We start from the raw sequence: 21,587 nt of genomic DNA, 5'->3' as shown, positions 1-21,587 counted from the left end.
GGCGACCACGTGCCTGAGGGGACCTGCCAAGTAGGAGAGGTTTTCCTTGGGGAGCTGGGGAGCTGGGAGGCGGTGACAGGATCCCCCCTTTCCTCCACACCCTCTGAAGGAGAAGCTCTGGGGTCAGTGCCCGTGAGTGTCCTGAGTCCTGGGTGGGAGGGAAGTCTTTCTATCAGAGACAACGAGGCAGGCAAGCATTTGTCCTCCCGTCGGACCTGGCTCCGCCTGGTTTGGAAGCAGAACCAGGGATTTCTGCCCGGAGCTTCAGCACCGCGGACAGAGACACAACGTGTTATTCCTCTAAAATGTTATACCCCTGATCCATGAAAACACCATGTTAAGTAAGAAGAAAGCCATTCGTTGTGGCTCAGTCGGTTGGAGCCACACTGGGCAGGTGGGGGGTCGGGGTGACATGACCAGGTCCCCGTCTGGGCAGGACGTCCTCCCATGGACCCAGAAAGCAGCTCTCACAGGCTCTGGCCTCCGGACTTCCTCCCCCTCTGCACCCGCTCCTAGCAGCTGTGAATGAGCAGTGGAATCAGAAAATCTAGCCTCCAATCTGGGGAATCAAGCAACGGGAGAGCCTGGCCGGGGCAGCTTTGGCTCATTGAAAAGGGAGACACCCGGTGGCCCAAGATGTGACATGACAAGAGTGGGGCTGTAGAAACACTAGGAGAGAAGGGGCCCCTTGGTGTCGCCTGGGGCCGGTCGTGGGGGCTGGTGACTGTGTCCAGAGGCCAGGTTTACCTTTCATCTCAGCGCCGAGGAGACGCATCGTGACGAAGGACCGGCTCCTCAGCAGGACAGACAGCGTTTCCCTGGCACCAAAAAGGGCAAGAGGACGCGTAATGAATGCAATTCTCGGTCCTGCAGAGACAAATTAGGTGGAGGAAGGGCTTGGAGCCTGACTGGGTTTTTTCTACGAACTTAAAACATTCACACACCTCACAAACCTGCCTACTATTTGCACAAACCTCTTGCATCCACTTAGAAATGACCATCCTCAGAGTAACTCGACTTCAAGCCTTGTCCTGCAAAAACGTGTCTTCGCACTTTATGCCTTTTCTCATCACAAGCATATGAGGAAGAGAGAAGTATCCGTTGACAGACACAATGATCACTTGCCTCTTGCAAGTACCTGGACCAGGGTGACGGGATGGGGAGCAGACCTGCAACCCAGGTTGTGTCCTTGACTGAAAATCGAGCCCAAGACCCTCCTGTGCGTGGCTGACACTCTAACCACTGACCCACACTGGCCAGGACTTTAAAAGAACTCGTAAGCCAAGTACAACGACTGGAAGGAAATCAGATTTTACAAACATTTTTCAGTTTGTTCTATAAACATTCAGACTTAGAAAGAAATTTGTTTTAATTTGTCTTTTTATTATAACATGAGCTAGATTTCAAAAATTACCTGTGTCTTCTCTCTTTCCCAGGTTGTGAGAAGATCTAAGGACAACGACTCATTATGAAAGTATCCTGGAAAGTACCAGAGCGTACGTAACCCAGGTCCGGAGGGATCAGAGTGAAACTGCGGGCAGCTGGGCAGAGCAGGGTGTCCTGGCTTTGCACCAGGTGCCGCCCAGGACGGCCACCTCTGTGCAGGGACAAGTCACAGGAGAGCAGTGCTCTGTGGGGTGATCTCCTACTCTCTGTTGTGCCAGCGAGTTGTCTTCAGTAACTCAGAGGATTCTCTATCTTAATTTCAAAATTAAGATAATTCCTCAGACAGGAGGCATTTTGTAGGTAAAACACAGGCTATTATCTTTGTTCTTTTTTAAAAATAAAAATGACTTAAGACAGTCAGGGACTCACAAGAGTGGGGATGCCAAATGTATACATGTCATACTTACATCCCCAATGAAAAAAATAAAGCATTTTTATAGACTTAAAACTACCATTAGCGCACTTAGATTTTGGTGAAAGAAAAATTTTAATACCGCTACAATAATACAATGTTAACAAAAATTGGCCAGGTACTGAGGTTATTTTAGTGAGCTACCATCATTTAAATATAAGAAAAGTAATTTCTTGGTCCAGATTAGTGAAACCTTAAAAAAGATTGTCTCTAGAGAACATTATTTGAGAATACCGCTTTCCCCGACACATTCTGATTCTCAAATTCACTTTATAACAATGATCAACTTTTGATTCTTGCTTTCTTAAAAAGCTGTCAGGTTTCCATTTCTTCGGGAGACATTCTCCCCAGTGTGCTGTTCAATCCCACAGGTTAAACTTTCTAAACTTTCTTCGTTATTATTAAGAACTTCGTACATGTTAGTGAGATTGCCGTTCATCGCTTTTTCATCTTTTCGGAAAGACACGGGAAGGCTGGCTAGACTGAAGCTGACGTCTTTGAAGGCGTGCAGCAAGAATATCCCCACAATGATGGTGCAGAAGCCACTCAAGGTGCCGATGATGTCGTCCACAGGCATGTCCTGCCACTCCTTGAAGAGAATCGCCGAGCAGGTCAGCACCGAAGTGGTGAAGAAGACGTAGTAGATGGGGGTGACGAGGGAGGTGTTGAATATGTCCAGGGCCCGGTTCAGGTAGTTGATCTGCGTGCTCACACAGACCACCAGGCTCAGCAGCAGGGCCCAGGCCAGGGGGTGCTGCAGCACGGGCTGGCCAGCGAACAGCTCCTTGATCGCGATGCCCAGGCCCTTCACACAGGAGACGGAGAACGCTCCGATCACAGAGCAGATGGTGATGTACACGAGAATGTTCGTCTGTCCGTGGCGGGGTCCCACCACGAAGATCAGTATCAAGGACACAATGACCACAAGTGTTGCAAAGACCACAAAACCTGGAGGAGGCAAAGACAAGTTATATTTATGTCTTTGCTAATGTTTGTTTTTTAGAGAGGAAGGGAGAGGGATAGAAACATCAAGGGGAGAGAAACATCAGCCAAAGACTGAACTTGCAACCCAGGTATGTGCCCTTGACCGGGAATTAAACCCTCAACCCCTCAATGTGCCGGCTGACGCTCTAATCACTGAAAACACCAGACAAAGCTTCAAGTTTGGATTAAAGTTAAAAAATAAGTAAATTAAGGAGTAAAAAGGCAGTGAGACTAGTGAAGCTTTTCTTTGTTCTTACCCGGATCCCCGAGCTTGTGTGACATCTCGTTTAACGTCTCGATCTCCTCTTCCTTTGGTGCGTGAATGACCATAACTGTAGAGCCCAGAATGCTCAGCAGGCACCCGATCTTCCCATGAAGATTCAGCCTTTCATTGAGGAAGTATGAGGACAGAATGGCACTGAAATGGGGGAGGGTGGATAAGATTAGAAAAATCCGCTACTTTCCTCATTCTAAAATATCAGCACAATTTCCATTTTGAATAACTGAACTCAAACTAAAACACTGTGAGTTTACAAAGATTCTGGCTTTCGGCCAACGGATAGAAAATGTCTTCAACCGTAAAATGGAAGCTTCCAGGGAACACCTGCTTCACCACACACTAAACCATACAGGAACCATCTTCCTACCGGAGGGAATCAACGCAAAACTCACAATAAGTGGGGCCATGTAAGAACTTACATCCTATTTAAGAACCTATGTTCAAACCACTGCTCAGTATTTTCTCAAATTTACTTTGTCCTCTTACTCATCGAAGCATCCTTCTGACGTGTTCATTTAACTCTAAATACTTTAAATACTGTACAGCTAGTTTTATCCAAACATAAAAATACAATATAAACCTATAAATATAATGGTAAAATATACACAGAAATAAGGACCAAAGACATATGCCCTGTCTTCACATACAGCACACGCACCGACATGCGCACACACACACAATCTTGTGGGCGCTGGGGGGAGCAGGACACACGTCCCTCTCAATCCACGTGGGAACAGTGACCAGGACGCTGACTTCCACGCGGGTCGGCTGTTGGACGCGTCTTGGACTCTCCTTCCCGGCCAGCCGGCCAGTCCGCAGGGCACACTTCCTGCCCACCAGTGACTGTCTGTTGTCGGCACAGAACCCACTCACCGACCACCACCACCGCACACGGGTCGGATGGTAACTAGTGACAAGGGCAACTTGGAATTTTACCAAGTTAAAACCAAAGTAAGACCAGTGCTGGCTCTGAATACAAGCGAGACCAAGCACGAAAGCATCTCACCCACAGATGCCGACACACAGAAGAGAACCTTTTAAAGCAAATTATGGCCACTTCGCCGTCCGCAAGGGTTACGTGCAGGTCACACGGGACTGAGGACGTCCCGGTCTCGCACAGGGATGGCTGTTCCACGTGCAGCGCAGGGTCCTTACCTGACGAGGACGCTGAGCGCTCCCAGCGGAGTCACGAGGGTGGCCGGGGCAAAGGCATACGCAGCGAAGTTGGCCACCTCACCGGCTCCCACTGGGAGATGGACAAGAGAGAACTCTCAGATAGGAACACAGCTGCTCAAATGGAGAAACCTGCACTTGCACACACATCTGCATATACTAAGTGACGTGAAGGATTTCTCAGGTCGTTCCCACGGGCTCTGACCACACACCCGGGTTGCAGGTTGGATCCCTGGCCCAGCTGGGGTGTGTGAGGGAGGCAACCCCTCAATGTCTCTCTCTCATAGCGATGTTTTTCTCTCTCTCTCACCCCTCCCTCCTACTCTCTCTAAAGAACAATGGGAAAAATATGCTTGGGTGAGGATTAGCAAAAAAATAAAATAAAACCAATAAAAACATGTCCTTGGCTGAGTCTTACAAAATCTATACAATAAAAGCCTAAGCAACTGTTATGGCGGAATGACCAGACGACCAGTCGCTATGATGCACAATGACCACCAGGGGGCAGACGCTCAACACAAGAGCTGCCCCCTGCTGGTCAGCCAGAGCCAGGCTCACGGTTGGTGAGCGCAGCGGTAGTGCCAGGAGCCTCTCCCATCTCCATGGCAGCGCTAAGGAGCAGCGAGCTGAGCGGTAAGGGATCCCGCACTGCGAGAGGGCGCAGGCTGTGCTGAGGGACACCCACCCAGTGCAAAATTTTGGTGCACTGGGCCTCTAGTATAAATACGTATGTATGTATTTTTTAACATATTTTTATTGATTTCAGAGAGGAAGGGAGAGGGAGAGAGGGATAGAAACATCAATGATAAGAGAGTCATTGACCTGCTGCCTCCTGCACGCCCCCCACTGGGGATTGAGCCCATAACCTGGAATATGCCCTTGACTGAAATCGAACCCGGGACCTTTTAGTCCGCAAGTCAATGCTCTATCCACTGAGCCAAACCAGCTAGGGCTAAATATATACTTTAAAAAAAACTTTAAAGTTTTAAAATTTGCTAGTACTATGAAACTGTAACTGTATCTGCAAATATTTCAGTATACAACTACAATATTTCCTTGAAACCGTCTCTATACATACTTGAGAGCAGTCCAGCCCACCACAGCCATTCCTTAAGATATGCATGGCCACCTTGACCTGTGAATGAAACAACATTTCACTTTCTTGGAACATTATCAGATTCCTACAAATACATGACAACTATCAGTAATGACACATTTTATTTATTTATTTACTTTTAAATACATTTTATTAATTTTTTACAGAGAGGAAGGGAGAGGGATAGAGAGTTAGAAACATCGATGAGAGAGAAACATCAGCTGCCTCCTGCACAACCCCTACTTGGGAATGTGCCCGCAACCCAGGTACATGCCGTTGACTGGAATCGAACCCGGGACCCTTCAGTCTGCAGGCCGATGCTCTATCCACTGAGCCAAACTGGTCAGGGCAGTAATGACAGATTTTAAAATCTCATTTGTTAATTATTACTACTTTGAATAAAGGTCCCATCATTTATAAAGGAATATCTTAGATAACATGTTTAAGATTATACAAGAAAAGGGGATGTGAGGATCATGAATACGTTAAAAATGTTTAGGTTTGCTGAGTGAAGGGATTAAAGCAATCCTTATACTTCTTTTTTGGTCTTAACTCAGCTTTAGCCAACAAAGAGAGTGAACCAGTAAAAAGTAGCCCAACTTCTAAAGGGTGAGTCTGCCAGTGGACAAGTCACTTAGGAATGGTCACCCCACATCTGAGCGGTGACTTTGGAGAAAGGGGGCCCCTTACTGCCCAGACGTGAAAAGGCCGAGCCGTGCTCAGTCTGGGGCTGCCATTGTGCTCATCCTGCCTTTTCACCTGACTGACTTGACTTTCGTCCCAGCACCCAAAGGTGGGCCACCGTCCGTCAGACAACGCCACCCAAGTGAAGCTCCGGCCGTGTCTCCCGGGCGAGCACCGCCTGGGGGCTGACCAGGGATGAGGAGCACACCCTACCCTTCCAGCGGCACAGGCCATGCTCTCTCCTCTGCCCACCAAGCTCCGGCAGAGACTAAGGTTAGGCCTCCTGCTTTGGGTGAGCCTTGGAGATGGCACTGGAAACGGGGGTGGGGGGTGGGATGGGGGGGAGTATTTTACTGCCAGAGGAGGTCATCCTGGGTCAGAACCCGTTTAGAGCTGCCGCGGAGGCTGAAGGACAGAACGTGACTGGATGTCACACAACCTGGCAACTGTCACGAGTGCCCAGGCCGGTGAGTGGGGTCCCATCACACCAGGTGTCCCCCAGGTTTCCTGTCAGCAGGAACTGGGGACACCCTACCCCGCCCTTCAGTTCACTGACAGCAGGCTCTTCAACCCAGGGAAGCCCTCTCATCAGGAGAAATGCCCAAGGTGAAGTCGTTTCCACGATCACAGAGGAAAGCCGCACCTTCAGTAAGACTCTCCTGTTCAGACCCCTACGGCCTTCTCTGCAGACATCATCCGGGTTTAAAGAAAGGGCCGAGAGCCGCGGGCACTGGTCCCCACTCCCAGTTTGGTAATAACCGCAGGAGCGAGTCATTTACTCGTCCTGACATTTTCTCGCTTCTCACTTCCGTTTAGAAAAGTGATGTTTGATTCTCCATGAACGTTTACAACCCCTGCAGTGGGCGGGCTGCCCACACTCCCCAGGGGGGCGAGGGGGCTCTGCAGGCCCCGCCCTGAGCACACCCCGGGGGGCACGACCTACCTGCTCTCATGGAGCCCTTGCGGGCCAGTCGCAGGAGGCCTTTCTTCTTCAGAATGAAGCTCCCTCCGATGAAGATGCTGGAGCTCATGGCCAGGCCCAGGCCGATGCAGAAGTCATACTTCCCGCGCCCCGGGCTCATGGCTTGTGACTGAAGAGGCGCCCGGGGGTCACATGGGTCACAGGACCGAGAGGCGGTGCTGGAGGCCAGGAGGCGGTTCCAATCTGCACGAGGCAAAACGAGATCCGCAGGAACTGTCAGCACATGCGCCACCAGACGGAGCCCCACTTCCCGTCTCCAGAGGAGCACCCTGTTCTTTCCACCGGCGGAGAGCCACGCGCCCGGTGCTTAGAAGGCGGCACCGTAACATAAAGCCGCTCAGGCCCGAGGCATGAAATCTGTGCGGGAGATCCTCCCCCGGCGGCCGAACTCGTGGGACCAGAGCACAGAGTGGCGGGTGCAGTAGTGGGGCCAGGGCTGGGGGTGGGTGACGGGGCCAAAGTGAACCCTCGGGGGAGGGTGAACAGACAGACCAGAAGGCCGCCGTGGCTGACACTGAGGAACAAGGGTGGGCAGGGAACCTTTCCGCAGCACAAACACCCTGAACACGCCTGTCATTCTTTCCCACCACGGCTGCTGCCCGACAGGAAGAGCCACCGAGACTGGACACCTGGGGTGGGGGTGGTGGTCCTGTCCCCGATGACGGATCCACATTATTTCCCACCCATTCGATCGTGAGAAGACAGTATCATGACCCCTCATCTCACAGCCAGAGAAGCCAGACCTCCCGGAGGTGAAGGCGCAGGCAGGGGGCCCAGGAAAGCCACGCAGCCGCCCCCCCCCCCCCCCCCCCGCCCCGGCCCCACGTGCCATCGGGACTCCCCGTCCTCGCTGCCCGCACCAGGGTCACACCGCACAGTTCTCCGTCTGCACGTCAGCTCGGCGTCCGCAGGTTTGAGTTTTCCCACCTCTGACCTGGCTAACTGTGTGTAAAAGGAGGACTCGTCAACACTGCAGCGCCTCCCCGAGATCTCCAACCCCAATGGCGCAAGGTTAGCGACACAGGAAGACTTGAACTGACATGCAGGTTTCACAGGCTCTCGCTCAGGAAACAATAAAAAAAGGCTGGAGCGGTGGAGGGGGCTCCTTCGCTCACTGCCTTGCAAATAAAACCCTTTCCTGCCATTTGAACTTCCCAGCCCTGGCAGACTGGCTGCGGCCTGGAAGGAAGAGCACACAGAACCGGGACAAGAAGCCCGAACAGTTCGGAAGGGCGTTAGAAATCGGGTTCCTCGCCTCCATGAAACAAACCTTTTCTCTCTCATTTTCCGCTTATTCCTTAAAAAAAGGGAAAAAAGGAGGACCTGGGCATATGGTATACAGAGCATCTCGAGACACAGAACTCCGAGCAGCTCTGTATCAGACGAACTGAGAACGCGAGGGAGGAGGTGACGCAGACAAATTAGACTCCGCGTCTCTCGAGTTGTGTGCGGAGCGGGGACGGGAATCCGGCGACTTTAGAACAAACCTGGGCCATTGCAACAGCCTCGTCGCCAACGCGCCAGCCTGCGTCTCCGGCGGCGTCTCCACAGCAGCGAGAACCACCGTCCCCTACTCCCCGCCCCGGGCGGCTGTGCTGGGGGTCCAACCCAACAGGTCCAGGGGTCCCCAAAGGCGTGGACGGAATCGCCGAAGAAGAAATGACACGGAGACAGCGTTCAGTTGATCAGCAGCCTAGCCAGGATCTCTAGCCAAGTTCTGGTCCGGATCTCCAGCCAGGTTCTGTGTCCATGTACTCTTGCTAGGTTCTCCAGCCAGGTTCAGTCACCAGGTTCTAGTCAGGTTCTCTTGCCATGTTCTATCCAGGTTCTTCAGCCAGGTTCTGTGGCCAGTTTCTGTCCAGGATCTTTTGCCATGTTCTCTCCAGCGAAGTTCTTCTGTCTCTAGGTTCTGTGTAGGTTCTGTGTCTAGGTTCTGTGTACTGTTGTCTTGTTACATCTGTATTTATACCAGTTGGTTCCAGTCCTATCAATATCTATTCCAAAGGTTAGGGCGTTTCTTATCTCCATTCCAGGGAGTAAAGATTATGTAGCTTGGCATGATTGTTCGTAGTTAAAATGATTAATTACCCGCCTGGCACTTAGTTAAGGGGTTTTATTCCCTCCCTAACTTCGGGGGAAAATCCCTACCTGGGGAAACAACCTTTCTCGGAGAGGTGACCTTGGTTAAAACACATAGTGCCAAGAAGGTGAACGAACATATTAAGAACAGTATGCCATATACGCCAGGTCCCTTGAAACAGCAAGCATGGACCGGCTCCCGACACGGCTGCTTCCGGGACCTGAAGGGACGCGCGCCCGCGCCAGGTGTCTGTGCGGCTCACGGCGCCCCGGCCGCGGGGAGATGCCTCGAAGCCGGGTCCGAGGAAAACCCGCTTCCACCCACAACAGGCCGGGCGCGGCGGCCCAGGGCCGACAGGGGCCACGGTGTCCCGGATCCGAGACGGGAAGGCCCGCCCGCACCCGCCTCAAAGGGAAACCGAGTGGCGGACTCACCCCGTGGGCTGGCCGACCGCACAGCGGGCTTCCGCTCTGGTCACCGCCGCTCACACCCTCACACAGGCAGAGGGGGCCGACCTCCCCTGCGCTCGCGCGGCCAGCGCCTCCGTCGCCGTCCAGTGGGAGCTGCGAGCATCCGGGGCTGCAGCCGAGCGCGCCGTCTGCTCCATGGGGAGCCCCGAGGACAAGTAGCCCGGGGCAAGCTCCAGTCCCGGCAACCGCCCGCCGGGACCAGGGACCGCGCCAAGCGGAAGAGCAGAACCTGGTCGCGGCCGAATGACGCAAGGGCGGGCACGCGCAGACTCAGTAGAGCGCGGCGAAAGCCCCTCCCGCACCCGCGGGCTGTCATGTTGACTTCCGGTTTCGTTACCAGGCCCTGATTAGCGGGCTTGGGGGGAATGGGCGTGCCGAGGGGAGAAGTGTAGCAGGCAATATTTTGTAAGATAACGTTCCCTACCAAGTGATCAAAATCACCTGTATTTGCTGCTTACAATGCGAACGCCAAAGCGGGGTCAGTGTGTGAAACTGCACTTTGAGCAGCGACCTTAGGGATCCCATACGGAAGCCGTCACTCAGCGGGCCAGGGGCGGGGCTATAGCTGGACCCGGAAGCCAAGAGTATTTGGGAACGCGAAGAGGCGGGACCAAGTGCTGGGAGCGGGACTATACGGGAGTCCGGATATCCGAGGTGTCGGACAATGCGGATAGGCTGGACCAGGGCTATGGGCGGAACCAAGTGCTGGAGGCGGAACTCAACCAGAGCCCGGATATCCGGGGTTGTCGGACAACGCCGATAGGCTGGAAAAGTGGGTTGGGCGGGACCAAATGGGTGTCGGACAATGTGGATAGGCTATCCCAGAGCTAAGGGCGGGACCAAGTGCAGGAGGTGGGATTAGATTAGGGCCAGGATATCCGGTGGGGGAAGCAAACGCGGATAGGCTGTACCCGGGCTATGGGCGGGACCAATTGCTGGGAGGCGGGACTAGACCAGAGCCCGGATATCCGGGGTTGTCGGACCTCACCGATAGGCTTGAAAAGTGGATTGGGCGGGACCAAATGGGTGTCTAACAACGCGGATAGGCTGGAGCAGGGCTTATAGGCGGGATCAAGTGCTAGGCGGCGGGACTAGACCTGAGCCCGGATATCCGGGCGTGGCAGACAACGCGGATAGGCTCAGTCAGGGTAATGGGCGGAACCAAGTACTGGAGGCGGGATTTGACCAGAGGCCGGATATCCTGGGGTGGCAGACAAAGCGGATAGGCCGAATCAGGGTAATAGGCGGGACCAAGTTCTGGAGGAGGGACTAGATCCGAGCCCGGTCGTCCGGGGTAGTCGAAAAGCGCCGATAGGATGGAAAAGTGGATTGGGCGGGACCAAATGCGTGTCTGACAACGTGGATAGGCTGGACCAGGACTATGGGCATGACCAAGTGCTGGAGGAGGAACTAGAATAGAGCCCGGATATCCGGGGGTGGTAAACAAAGCAGATAGGCTGGTGCAGGGCTATGGGCGGGACCAAGTGTTAAAGGCGGGACTAGATCAGAGCCCAGATATCCGGGGGTTGAGGAAAACCTGGATAGGCTAGATCAGGGCTGTGGGTGGGACCAAAGGCTGTAGTCAGGACTGACAACGCGGATAGGCTGGCCCAGAGCTATGGGCGGGGTGTGTTTGGAACGCGGAAGGGGTTGACCAATTGCGGGGGGGTAACTGCAGTGAAGTGAGGCCAAGTCCTTGGGGCGCGGTGGGTTCAGCTTAGGGCTCCTTTGGTAGGAATCTGGGAATAACTGCATTCAGTTTGTTGAATTCGTTCTTTTTAAAACAAATATTTTTATTGATTTCAGAGAGGAAGGGAGTGGGAGACATCAATGCCTCTTGCACGCCCCTCACTGGTGATGAGCCCACAACCCTGCACCTGCCGATGGGGAATGGAAACTGGGACCCTTCCGTCCACAGGCGGACGCTCTACCCACTGGGCCCAACCAGCCAGGGCTAATTCATCCTTTAAAAAACATATTTTTAATGGACTTCAGAGAGGCAGGACGAGGGAGAGAAACATCCATGAGGAGAGAGAACCACTGGTCGGCTGCTCCTGCAGGCCCCACGGTCCGGCCAGGCCGGGCACAAGCCCCGGAACTTGGTGGTCGGAGCCGGACAGGGTGGCAGGTGCAGAGCCGTCCGGGGGGCAAAGTGCAGCATAGGAAATACTGGCTACTTTCCTGTCTGAAACCAATAAAAACATTAAAAAAGAGAAAGTAGCCACTACATGGCGACTCCTTCCTGTCTCGTAGATGTGCCCGAGGCGTGCAGGGGCGGCCGGTCCTCCGTCGGGAGGGGACCGGGCTCCTGTTTCTGCAGGAAAACGGGAAGCGCTGGACTGAGGAGGAGGTGAAGCCGCCCCATGTCGGGAGCAGAATTTCAGACAACGCGGGTTCGGCTAGAAACGTTATTTATTTTAAAACACGCCCGGGGTAGTGAATATCGGAAAACTTCATCAACAGCCTCTGTTTACATCAGGCGGCACATGCTCGGGCTGCCGCGCAGCGAGGGAAGCAGGTCTTAGCGCGCGGCCGTAGGGAGCTCCTGGGACGTTTCCATGGAAACACAGACGCAGCCCGTCCGGACACAGGCTCCGTCTCGCCGTCGTGCACTTTCCCGATCGTGTCCCATTTTACAGGAAAGGAATGGTGGTTTAAAAGGCAAAGACAGACTCAGGAGCGATATTAAAAACAGCCTTAGGTTTTTCCGGGGTGCAACAGTGACATGAGGGGGTGCGTGTGGGGGGGGGGGTTGCTGTTCTATTCCGACAGGTGAAAGGAACCCTGACCTTCCGGGTGGGACCCGTCCTTTGGCACTAGGGGCTCGGGAGCTCCTGACGTCCACCTGTGCCGGGTGGTTCGTGGTCTGGGGGACGCGGCTGGAAGCAGGAGGCTCGGCTTCATTCTTTGCAAACCTAAGGCGACAGCGTCCGCCCGGCTCACCCCCATCGGCTCTCCCGCGGACGCAGACCCTGCGGGGAGCTGGTCGCCGCCGGCGGGCTCGCCCCGTGCAGCCCCTACACGCCCGGCTCATCCCTGGGAGACGGCGGGATACAGGAAACCCTTGCTTTTTAAGACAAACAGAGGGAGGTTAAAGCCTCGAGGAATGATGCCAACTTCACACCCACGCACTTCACCTTTGCTCAGTCAGTGCTTGAAGCTGTGTGGCCCTGAGCAGACAGGAGGCCGGATGGGCCCCCCACACCCGACCGCGTCCGTCACCCGAGGCTGCCAGCAGGTGCCCAAGTGCAGGCCCCCCCAGAACCATCCCCTCCCTTTTCGAGGTAGAGAAACTGAGGCACAGAAAGGTACAGGGACTCGCCTAGAACTGCAGGATTCGAGGAGAAAGAGAGGAAAGAACACAGATTCTTCTCCCGGGCGCGCTCCGGCCTCGGCTGCGCTCGGCACCACCGGGCGCGGGGGAAACACCTTTACTTGCTCGTCCTTCTCCACCGAGTGTCTGTTCTTTTACCAGATATTTTTTGATGTAACAGACATTTCCTTAAAACAGAATTATTCTGTGCATTTGCTAGCATGTGGGAAATGTGCATGGAAATACATTAGAGGTGAGGCAGGTCCTCCTCCCGTCTCCATCCTCCTCCACCTTCTCAGGACCCAACGGAGGGTGAGGATCTGGCCCGACGTGAAGTCACCTCGAAGCTCAAGGACAGGAGTCCGCCCCCAGGACAAGGGGAGTGGGCGTGAGGAAGGCAGGAAGCGAGGTATTTGGCAGGATCAACCGCGTTGCGTGACGTCTGGTGGCAAACATCTCTCCCTTTCCAACCGGAGTCTCAGACTCCCAAGTGCGGGCGGGAGCGGCACATGCGGGGAACTCACGGAGGCGTCCTGGGAGCAAGTCTCAGCTGAGGAGTGCCTGTGGCCTTTGGTCCCTGAGGAGGCGGTTCTCCAGATTCCGACCAGTCCTGCTTGGCGGGTGTTGGGGGGACCAGGCCTAACGACCCCTGGAGCCCATCAGATGGAGAGCAGGACTGGGCGCAAGGACGCGTCCCCGTCCAGCTTCCCACTCGGCCACAGGAGGCCCAGCCGGGATCCAGTCGCGTCTGGAAAGAGCCAGGGGCGGAGGTCGGCCAGCAGAGCACTTGGGGGCGGCTCCAGGTGAGCCACGCGGGCTGGGGAAGGGGTGTCACTCCCAATAAGGTTCCCCGTCTCCTCGGACCAACGTGGCCGCCCTCCCCTGGAGACCCGGGTCTCGAGGGCTTTGCCAACTGTCTAGGAACCGGCCCGGAGCCCGCACAGGGCTGAGCTGTCGAGAGGGAACCAGAGGCGACCACAGCCTTTGATGGTCCCCTTTCCATCGACCGGAAGCCCGAAGGGGAAGAGCAAAGCCACCTCGGGCGGCTGGGATGAGCTTCTGCAAAAAAAGGCAAGTTTAACAGCGGCCGGGCCCGCGTGGCTCCGTGGCTGAGCGTCGGCCTAGGAGCCAGGAGGTCACGGTGCGATTCCCGGTCGGGGCACAGGCCCGGGTTGCAGGTTTGATCCCCAGTACGGGGCCTGCAGGAGGCAGCCGATCCGCGATTCTGTCTAATCATGGATGTTTCTCTCTCTCTCCCTCTTCCTTCCTCTCTGAAAGCAATAAAAATATAAAAAAAGCACACACAAGAAAAACAATATGATAAAAAAAACCATAGGGATGGTCACCCAGACAATACCTCCTCCTGTAGAAGGAACACCAACCAGCCTGCAGCTAAGCCTCACACGCAAGTCGCTGCAGTGAACGGGCCCCGGGGCCCTAAAACGGCTGATGATCGGAAACCAACCTTCGGAGAGCTGATGAGGGCCAATGTCTTTGTGTCTGCGGTGACTTCCGTTAAGTAGACATTGTTAACGTTTACATAACTTTGTTGCTGCTGTCAGCTCAGGAGCCTGACGAGCCATGATCGTCTCATGAACTTTTAATCATCAATGGGCCCTTCGCTTTGTTAAGCCGTCGCATTTCAGGCCGCCTCTTGGTTCACAGGTGAGGGGACGCCCTGCCGTGGGTCTTGAGCTCTGGTTTTGGCCGGAAAAGCCTGTTTTTTTCTTTTGGGAATGACTTTCACTGGGGGTCACCCGATGCCGCTGTCTGCTTCCCGGAGTCCACGCCCCAGCCCCGCCTTCCAGCGCGGCACAGTCCGTTTCGCTACAACCTCGCCCGCGCAGGACACGGTCTCCCGTGAAACACATGTCACTCGCTCTGGGCCTGGCCCCAGGGCACACGCGCGGAGGGTCTCTGACCCCAATCCTGGCCTCGCCGGCGGCCAGGCTGCACTTCTGAAGCTGAAGGAGAGGTGGGCGAGCGGCCCTGGGGCTCTGCTGTCCCAGACAGCGGGGCGCAGGCCAAACCCATCCTTTTCCCATTTTGCTGGAAATTCGCTCTGTGTGTTCGTTCCAATTGGACGGGCCTGGGCCTCGGCCTCACTGGGCCCTCCACCTCGTTCCTGAATCACAGGTGAGCCGCTGATCACGCACCCTTCCGTCTAACAGCCTCACCATCAGGGGACAGAAGTCACGTCTTCTGAGCGGCCGGACGTTCACAGACAGAGGACGTGGGCCTCATCGGGTTCGGGATCCCAGCCGCACAGACGAAGGCGGACGGACGAGGGACCGCCTGCTCCTCCCGGCACCGTCTTTACTGGGCAACGACGATGTGAGAACGGGCCAACCCTGTCTCACGTGTCTCCGTCCTGACTCTGCCCACAGACGGGCACGCCGTGACCTACGGCCCCTGCACACACGCGTGCTCCGCACGGTGACACGATGGCGTAAGCATTACTGTAAGCCCAGAGAGCAGCCGCACAGCCACAGCCAGACTAAGTGAATACAGTTCAAGTGATAAAGGCACTGAAATTGACTCACGCTACCGGACGGCCCCCGACAGCGCGGCACTGCCAGCCAGCGCTCTTCTCGCTCCATCTGCCACGAACGCGTCTCGGTGTCCGGGGAGGGAGAGCCAGCTCAGAGAGGATCAGACACGAGTGAACGCACGGACCGCTGACGCGGACGAGGCCAGAGGGGCTCAACGCAGAACGACCCGCCTACGGGCCACGTCCGGGACCCTCTGGTCAAGGACGACCCGCGAAGAGCCCGTCTTTCTTCTCCACGTGAAATAATGTCAGCAGGTTGGAAGGAACGAGGACTCATGACAGCTTCCGGGGTCACGGCAATGAACACGGGCCCCGCTCCTCTGAGACGGCGCCAGGAGCAGCCTGAGCCCGGAGAGGGGAGGCCCCGCTGCCCACGGACCGCACACCCACCGAGGCGCCACCAGCTCCAACGCCAGCCACGTCGCGGCTCTAGTCCTTCGCCGCAAATGAGGTCCCGAAACCACACCCGCGGCCTGCTCCTCGGGCCCGTCCCGCCCCCGCCGCCCCCTAGTCCGCCTTCAGGTTGGCTTTGTTCATCTCCCCGAGGTTGAAGTTGAACTCCTTGAACACCTGGATGAGGACGATGCCCACGGAGACGGTGGTGAAGCCGCAGGCCATGCCCAGCGAGTCCACCAGGCCCACGTTGCTCCACTCGCGGAAGAGGATGGCGGAGGCCAGCAGGACCAGCGTGGTGAAGACCACGTAGTAGATGGCCCCAAACACGGAGGAGTCGAAGCACTCGAGCGCCTTGTTGATGTACCTGAACTGCACGATGATGCTGCAGCCCAGCACGGCCAGCAGCACCAGGCAGAGGCCCAGGGCGCGCCGGCTGGACGGGTTGTTGTGCAGCAGGTCCTGGGCGGCCAGCCCGATGCCCTTGGTGGAGGGCACGGTGAAGCTGCCCAGCAGGGAGCAGATGCTGATGTAGACCATGATGTTGGTGGGCCCGTGCGCCGGCGCGATCCAGAAGATGAGCAGCAGCAGCATGAGCAGCACGATGCACAGGTAGCCCACGAACACTGCAAGACACGGCGAGCGCCCGGCTCGTGTGACTGTGGCTTTAAAAACGTGTTTACTGACCTCAGAGACGCCGGGGACGGAGAGAGAGAGGGACATCCGCGATGAGAGAGAATCATGGGCCCTAGCCGGTGTGGCTCAGTGGATAGAGCGTCGGCCTGAGGACTGAAGGGTCCCGGGTTCGATTCTGGTCCAGGGCACATGCCCGGGTCGTGGGCTTGATCCCCAGTGGGGGATGTGCAGGAGGTGGCCGATCCACAATTCTCTCTCATCAGGGATGTTTCCATCTCTCTCTCCCTCTCCCTTCCTCTCTTTCTAAAAATCAATGAAAATGTATTTTTTAAAATGCACAGAAAAGAGAGAGCGACCTCAGTGGGACCGTGAAGGTAAGTCACACGGGGGGAGCGGGGCCGGGACACGGGTGGCCCCCAGCTCGAGGCCCAGAGCAGAGCCCTGGCCGGGCCGGGAGACAGGGTCACTCCGCACCCGGACAGAGGGGGGCCTCGGGGTCCCGCCAGGGCGCTCGGGGGCGGCAGAGGGGGTCACCTGGGTTGGTCAGCTTCTCCTCCAGCTCGGCCTGCGTGGTCACACTCTCGGATTTCGGGGAGTGGATGATCAGCACGACGGACCCCGCACAGCTGAGCAGACACCCCAACTTGCCCAAGATGTTGAGCTTCTCCTTCAGAAGGTACGAGGCTAGAATGGACCTTCGATGTAAGAAAAGAGGGATCCAGGCTGGGATCGGACCCTCGGCCCGTCCCCACTCACAGCAGTTCCTTAGGAAAACCCACAGTTCCTCGCGGCCGGATTTTACTTTTCAGTTCGTCAGAGTAGAGAGACGGGCAACTTCTTGGAGTTAATTCAACACAAATAGGACTTTCATACGAACTCTAGGCACAGGGGAGGACTCAACTCAGTGGATATGAAATACACCAGAGTAGCAAAGGGAGCTTTACGACGGACAAAATTAAAAATAATGCACCTTATTTTTTAAAAAAATAATCAAAACACCTACGTTAGGTAGAAAAGTGGGATGTTAAAATTGCTAACATAATGACAACTCGTGATCAAAACACTTAAGTTCCGGCCGGTGCTCAGTGGTTAGAGCAGTGGCCTACGGGGTTGCGGGCTCGATCCCCAATGCAGGGTGTGCAGGCCCGGAAGGGTCACGGGTTGGATTCCCGGCCAAGGGCATGACCCTGGGTTGCAGGTTCGATCCCCGGACCCGGTCAGGGCACAAGCAGGAAGCAGCCAATCGACGTGTCTCTCTCACATCAATGCCTCTCTCTCTCTCTCTCCTTTCTACTCTCTCTAGGAATCAATGGAGAAAATACCCTTAGGAGAGAATTTATTTTTTTTATTTTTTTATTTTTTTTATATATTTTATTGATTTTTTACAGAGAGGAAGGGAGAGAGACAGAGAGTCAGAAACATCGATGAGAGAGAAACATCAATCAGCTGCCTCCCGCACATCTCCCACTGGCGATGTGCCCGCAACCCAGGTACATGCCCTTGACCGGAATCGAACCCGGGACCTCTCAGTCCGCAGGCCGACGCTCTATCCACTGAGCCAAACCGGTTTCGGCCTTAGGAGAGAATTTAAAAAATAGTAATTCACACGACTGAACGTGGAGGAAATAAATTAAGCCACGTCAAGTAAAATACCAAAGAACTTTCTCTAGCGACAATTTCACTTTTACTCTTTGACCAGAAACACAGAAAATAAAACGTTTCTATCTGTCTATGTAAACAACACATGAAAACCCAAAACACAGGGTCCCAGCTCTCACCCGAACGGCACGCCGAGGGCACCCAGGGGCGTCACCAGGACCGTGGGGACCGCCGTGTAGGCCAGGAAGTTCCCGATCTGGCCAACAGCCACTGGAATCAGACCCGAGAGAAGCGAAGGGTTATCACTAGAACCAGGGCCTCGCCGGTTCGCAGAGGCCCTGCCCCGAGAAAGCCGCTGCTCGTCCACTCCTCGCGAGAAGCCCAACCTGGGCATCTTGGCACCGGCCAGGCAACACTCCTTGTTTCAGAAAGAGCCGTGCAGCCCGCAAGGCCCGGGATGTGGGGGGCCTGCAGGAGGCAGCTGATCTGTGATTCTCTCTCATTGTGGACGTTTCTCTCTCTCTCTCTTCCCCTCTGAAATCAATGAAATATATTTTCTTGATGGGAGGGAGGGAGGGAGGGAGGGAGGGAGGGAGGGAGGGAGAGAGGAAGGAGATCAAGTCGTCCCCCCCCCCCCCACACACACAGGGTACTTACTTGCGATCGTGCCTGCCCACCACACCACGTCTGTTAGGTAGGAGGTACCTAGGACAGAGTGAGACACGTGTCAGGAGAGCAAGAAGCCGGAGGTTGCCCTGGCCTGTGTGGCTCAGCGGATAGCGCATCGGCCTGCAGACTGAAGGGTCCTGGGTCCGATTCCAGTCAAGGGCACAGGCCCGGGTTGCGGGCTCGATCCCCAGTGGGGGGTGTGCAGGGGGCAGCCGATCCATGATTCCCTCTCATCAAGGATGTTTCTCTCTCCCTCCCTTCTCTGAAACCAATAAAAATGTATTTTAAAAATTAAAAAAAAGAAGGCAGTGGTTTACAAGCTGAAGAAAAGACTGACAGGAAAACTGAAGCTGGAAACAATAATGATGCCCGTCCAGTGTGGCTCAGCTGGTTGGAGGGTGAGGAGGGAGGGGCTCCGCACACCCCCAGCGGCTCCCGCTGCCCCCGCCCCCGCCCCCACAACACACAGGTGAGGGGGGAGGCACCTCGCAGCCGGTCAGTCAAGCCTGAGGTGACTCCAGCCCCAGACACCACCCGACCCCCAGGGAGAGCGGCCCATCGGGGTCCAGTGCACCCCGGGCACCACGACAGGTAAGTGAGCCCGGACTCCACGTCTCCTCTTCGAACGGAAACCACCTCCAGGAAGGCAGCCAGGCCCCGGCTCTAACTCCCACTGCTCTCACCACCTTCCTTATCGGAGAGGAGATCTCCCCCCGGCGCTGGCCGGCGGCCGACAGGGCTACCGCGTTTCAGGCCGGGCAGGGGCTCCGGATCCCGTGACCCGGTAGAGGCCACAGGCTCATTTACTCAGCTCTGGGCACCTTCAGGAAAGTTCAGTAAAACTTAACATTCAGCCCGGCCGGCGTGGCTCAGGGGCCGGGCGTCGACCTAGGAACCAGGAGGAGGTCGCGGCTCGATGCCCGATCGGTCGGGGCACCTGCCCGGGTTGCGGGCTCCATGCCCAATGCGGGGCGTGCAGGAGGCGGCCGGCCCACGAGTCTCTCTCATCCTGGACGTTTCTCCTCTCCCTTCCTCTCGGAAATGAATATTAATTAAATAAACAAAATACCGGTGACGGGATCGTTCCCCTCCGCGTTCCAGGCCCCTCCGTCTGTGTCCGAAGGCACTTGAGGCTGCGATGGAGGGCGCGTCTGGAATGTGAACTTGAAATGCATGTAATTCTCCATCGCACGACCCGGGCAGTCTCGTCCTGCCCCGGCGGGCTCTTTTTTTTTTTTTTTTTTAACGTTTTAACTTTTATTAATCCATTTCTATTATATTTTTATAGATGTCGGAGGGGAAGGCAGAGGGAGAGAGAGACATCCATGATGATGAGAGAGTCGCCGCACCCTGGGGATCGCGCCCGCAGCCCCGCCTGTGCCCCGACCGGGCAGCGGCCGTGACCTCCCGGGTCCTAGGTCGCCGCTCGGGGGACCCCGCTCACCACCGGCGCCGCCGGGGTCCCAGCATCCACCTGCCGCCTCCGGGCGCCGAGGGGCCGCGCAGGCTCCCGGCCGGTCCCCTCCCCCCCGCGCGGGGCTCCGCGGGCCCATTTTGGGGTCCTTCACGTCCTGGCATCTCCTTCGCTCGGGGTCAGGGAGTCACGCCCGAACCCACAGGGATCCAGGCAGGACCCGGGCGCAGCGCGCAGTGCTCCCGGGGCCCCCGTCCACCGGGCGGTTTCCGGGACGGACCGCGGAGGAGGAAGCCGCGGGCGGGACCGACCCTGTCACCGGAACGAGGCCTCGCCTGCCCCCGGAAGGGAGAAGCGGTGGCGGCGACACAGCTCGCGCCGCTCGCTCGGGGCGCCCGGGGGGGGGGGTTCCGGCGGCTTCGGGGGCGGCCCAGGTGGAGATGGGTCCGTGCGCGCCGCGGCCCCTTCCCTCCCCGGCGGAGGCGGGACCCCGGGCGCCCCGGATGGCGGGCACCCCTCCACCCCCGCACCCGCCGCCCGCCCTACCTCGCCGCTTGGCGCGCACGATGCCCTTCTTCTGCAGCACGAACGTGGACCCGTTCACCAGGCTCGACACCACGGCCACGCCCAGGCCCAGCGACACGGCCGCGGGGCTCGGGCTGCGCGCCCCCTCCCCGGCCGCCGCCGCCGCCGCCGCTGCAGACCCCATTCCGCCCGCGCCGCCCTCTGCGCCTGCGCCTGCGGGAGCCGGGCCGGGGGCGGGGCCATGGGCGTGGTCATGCCGGGGGGCGGGGACAGGGGCGGGGCCAGCGCGGAAGGCGGGATAGAAAGGGCTCCTGTGTCCCACGGTCCTGGACGAGGTGCCCTGCCCGATAGGGAGCACTTTTTTTTTTTTTTTTAATATAGATTTTCATTGATTTCAGAGAGGATGGGAGAGAGAGAGAGAGAAATATCAATGATAAGAGAATCACTGATCAGTTGTCTCCTGCACACCCCGCACTGGGGATCGAGCCTGCGACCCCGGGCAGGTGCCCTTGACTGCAGTGGAACCTGGGACCCTTCAGTCTGCAGACCAACGCTCTACCCACCGAGCCAAACCGCTTAGGGCTGGGGCAAAAGTTAAATGCCTTTGAACGTGCATAGCTATCTTCTATCTTGTAATATGAGTGTGTGTGTGTGTACGTGTGTGTTTTATTGATTCCAGGGAGGAAGGGAGTGGGAAAAGAGATAGAAACATCCATGATGAGCGAGAATCATGGATCAGCTGCCTCCTGCAGGCCCCACACTGAGGATCGAGCCTGCCACGTGGGCACATGCCCTGACCGGGAATCAAACAGTGACCTCCCGGTTCATAGGTCGGTGCTCAACCACTGCGCCACCCCGGCCAGGCCAAATTTCTAGAGTT

At 56.4% G+C, this 21,587-nt stretch overlaps 2 protein-coding genes across 3 annotated transcripts; both read right to left on the bottom strand.

Annotated features, from left to right (window-relative positions):
• Positions 1-1,366: 1,366 nt before the first annotated feature.
• NIPA2 (NIPA magnesium transporter 2) lies at positions 1,367-9,848 on the bottom strand. Its single transcript, XM_081114651.1, has 6 exons — positions 9,572-9,848; positions 7,019-7,240; positions 5,374-5,430; positions 4,278-4,368; positions 3,100-3,260; positions 1,367-2,806 (listed from the first exon to the last, which is right to left on the bottom strand). The coding sequence occupies exons 2-6, from the start codon at positions 7,155-7,157 to the stop codon at positions 2,163-2,165; spliced, it is 1,092 nt and encodes a 363-aa protein (XP_080970777.1). The 5' UTR covers positions 7,158-7,240; positions 9,572-9,848; the 3' UTR covers positions 1,367-2,162.
• Positions 9,849-11,383: 1,535 nt separating this feature from the next.
• NIPA1 (NIPA magnesium transporter 1) lies at positions 11,384-21,218 on the bottom strand. 2 transcript variants are annotated; one of them, XM_081114642.1, is made up of 6 exons: positions 20,729-20,762; positions 19,838-20,039; positions 18,757-18,804; positions 18,279-18,369; positions 17,035-17,195; positions 11,384-16,490 (listed from the first exon to the last, which is right to left on the bottom strand). In XM_081114642.1, exons 2-6 carry the CDS (start codon positions 19,953-19,955, stop codon positions 15,979-15,981), a joined length of 930 nt encoding a protein of 309 aa, XP_080970768.1. In that variant the 5' UTR covers positions 19,956-20,039; positions 20,729-20,762; the 3' UTR covers positions 11,384-15,978. The 2 variants fall into 2 exon arrangements, with proteins under 2 accessions (XP_080970768.1, XP_080970767.1); XM_081114641.1 differs by lacking the exon at positions 19,838-20,039 and having other exon boundaries at positions 20,729-21,218.
• Between the last annotated feature and the right edge of the window lie 369 nt (positions 21,219-21,587).

This window comes from Myotis nattereri, assembly GCF_964212035.1.
Source record: "Myotis nattereri genome assembly, chromosome: 21".
Taxonomy (NCBI): domain Eukaryota; kingdom Metazoa; phylum Chordata; class Mammalia; order Chiroptera; family Vespertilionidae; genus Myotis; species Myotis nattereri.
Note: the sequence above shows the minus strand (reverse complement) of the source record. Positions and strands in the feature narration are given on the sequence as shown.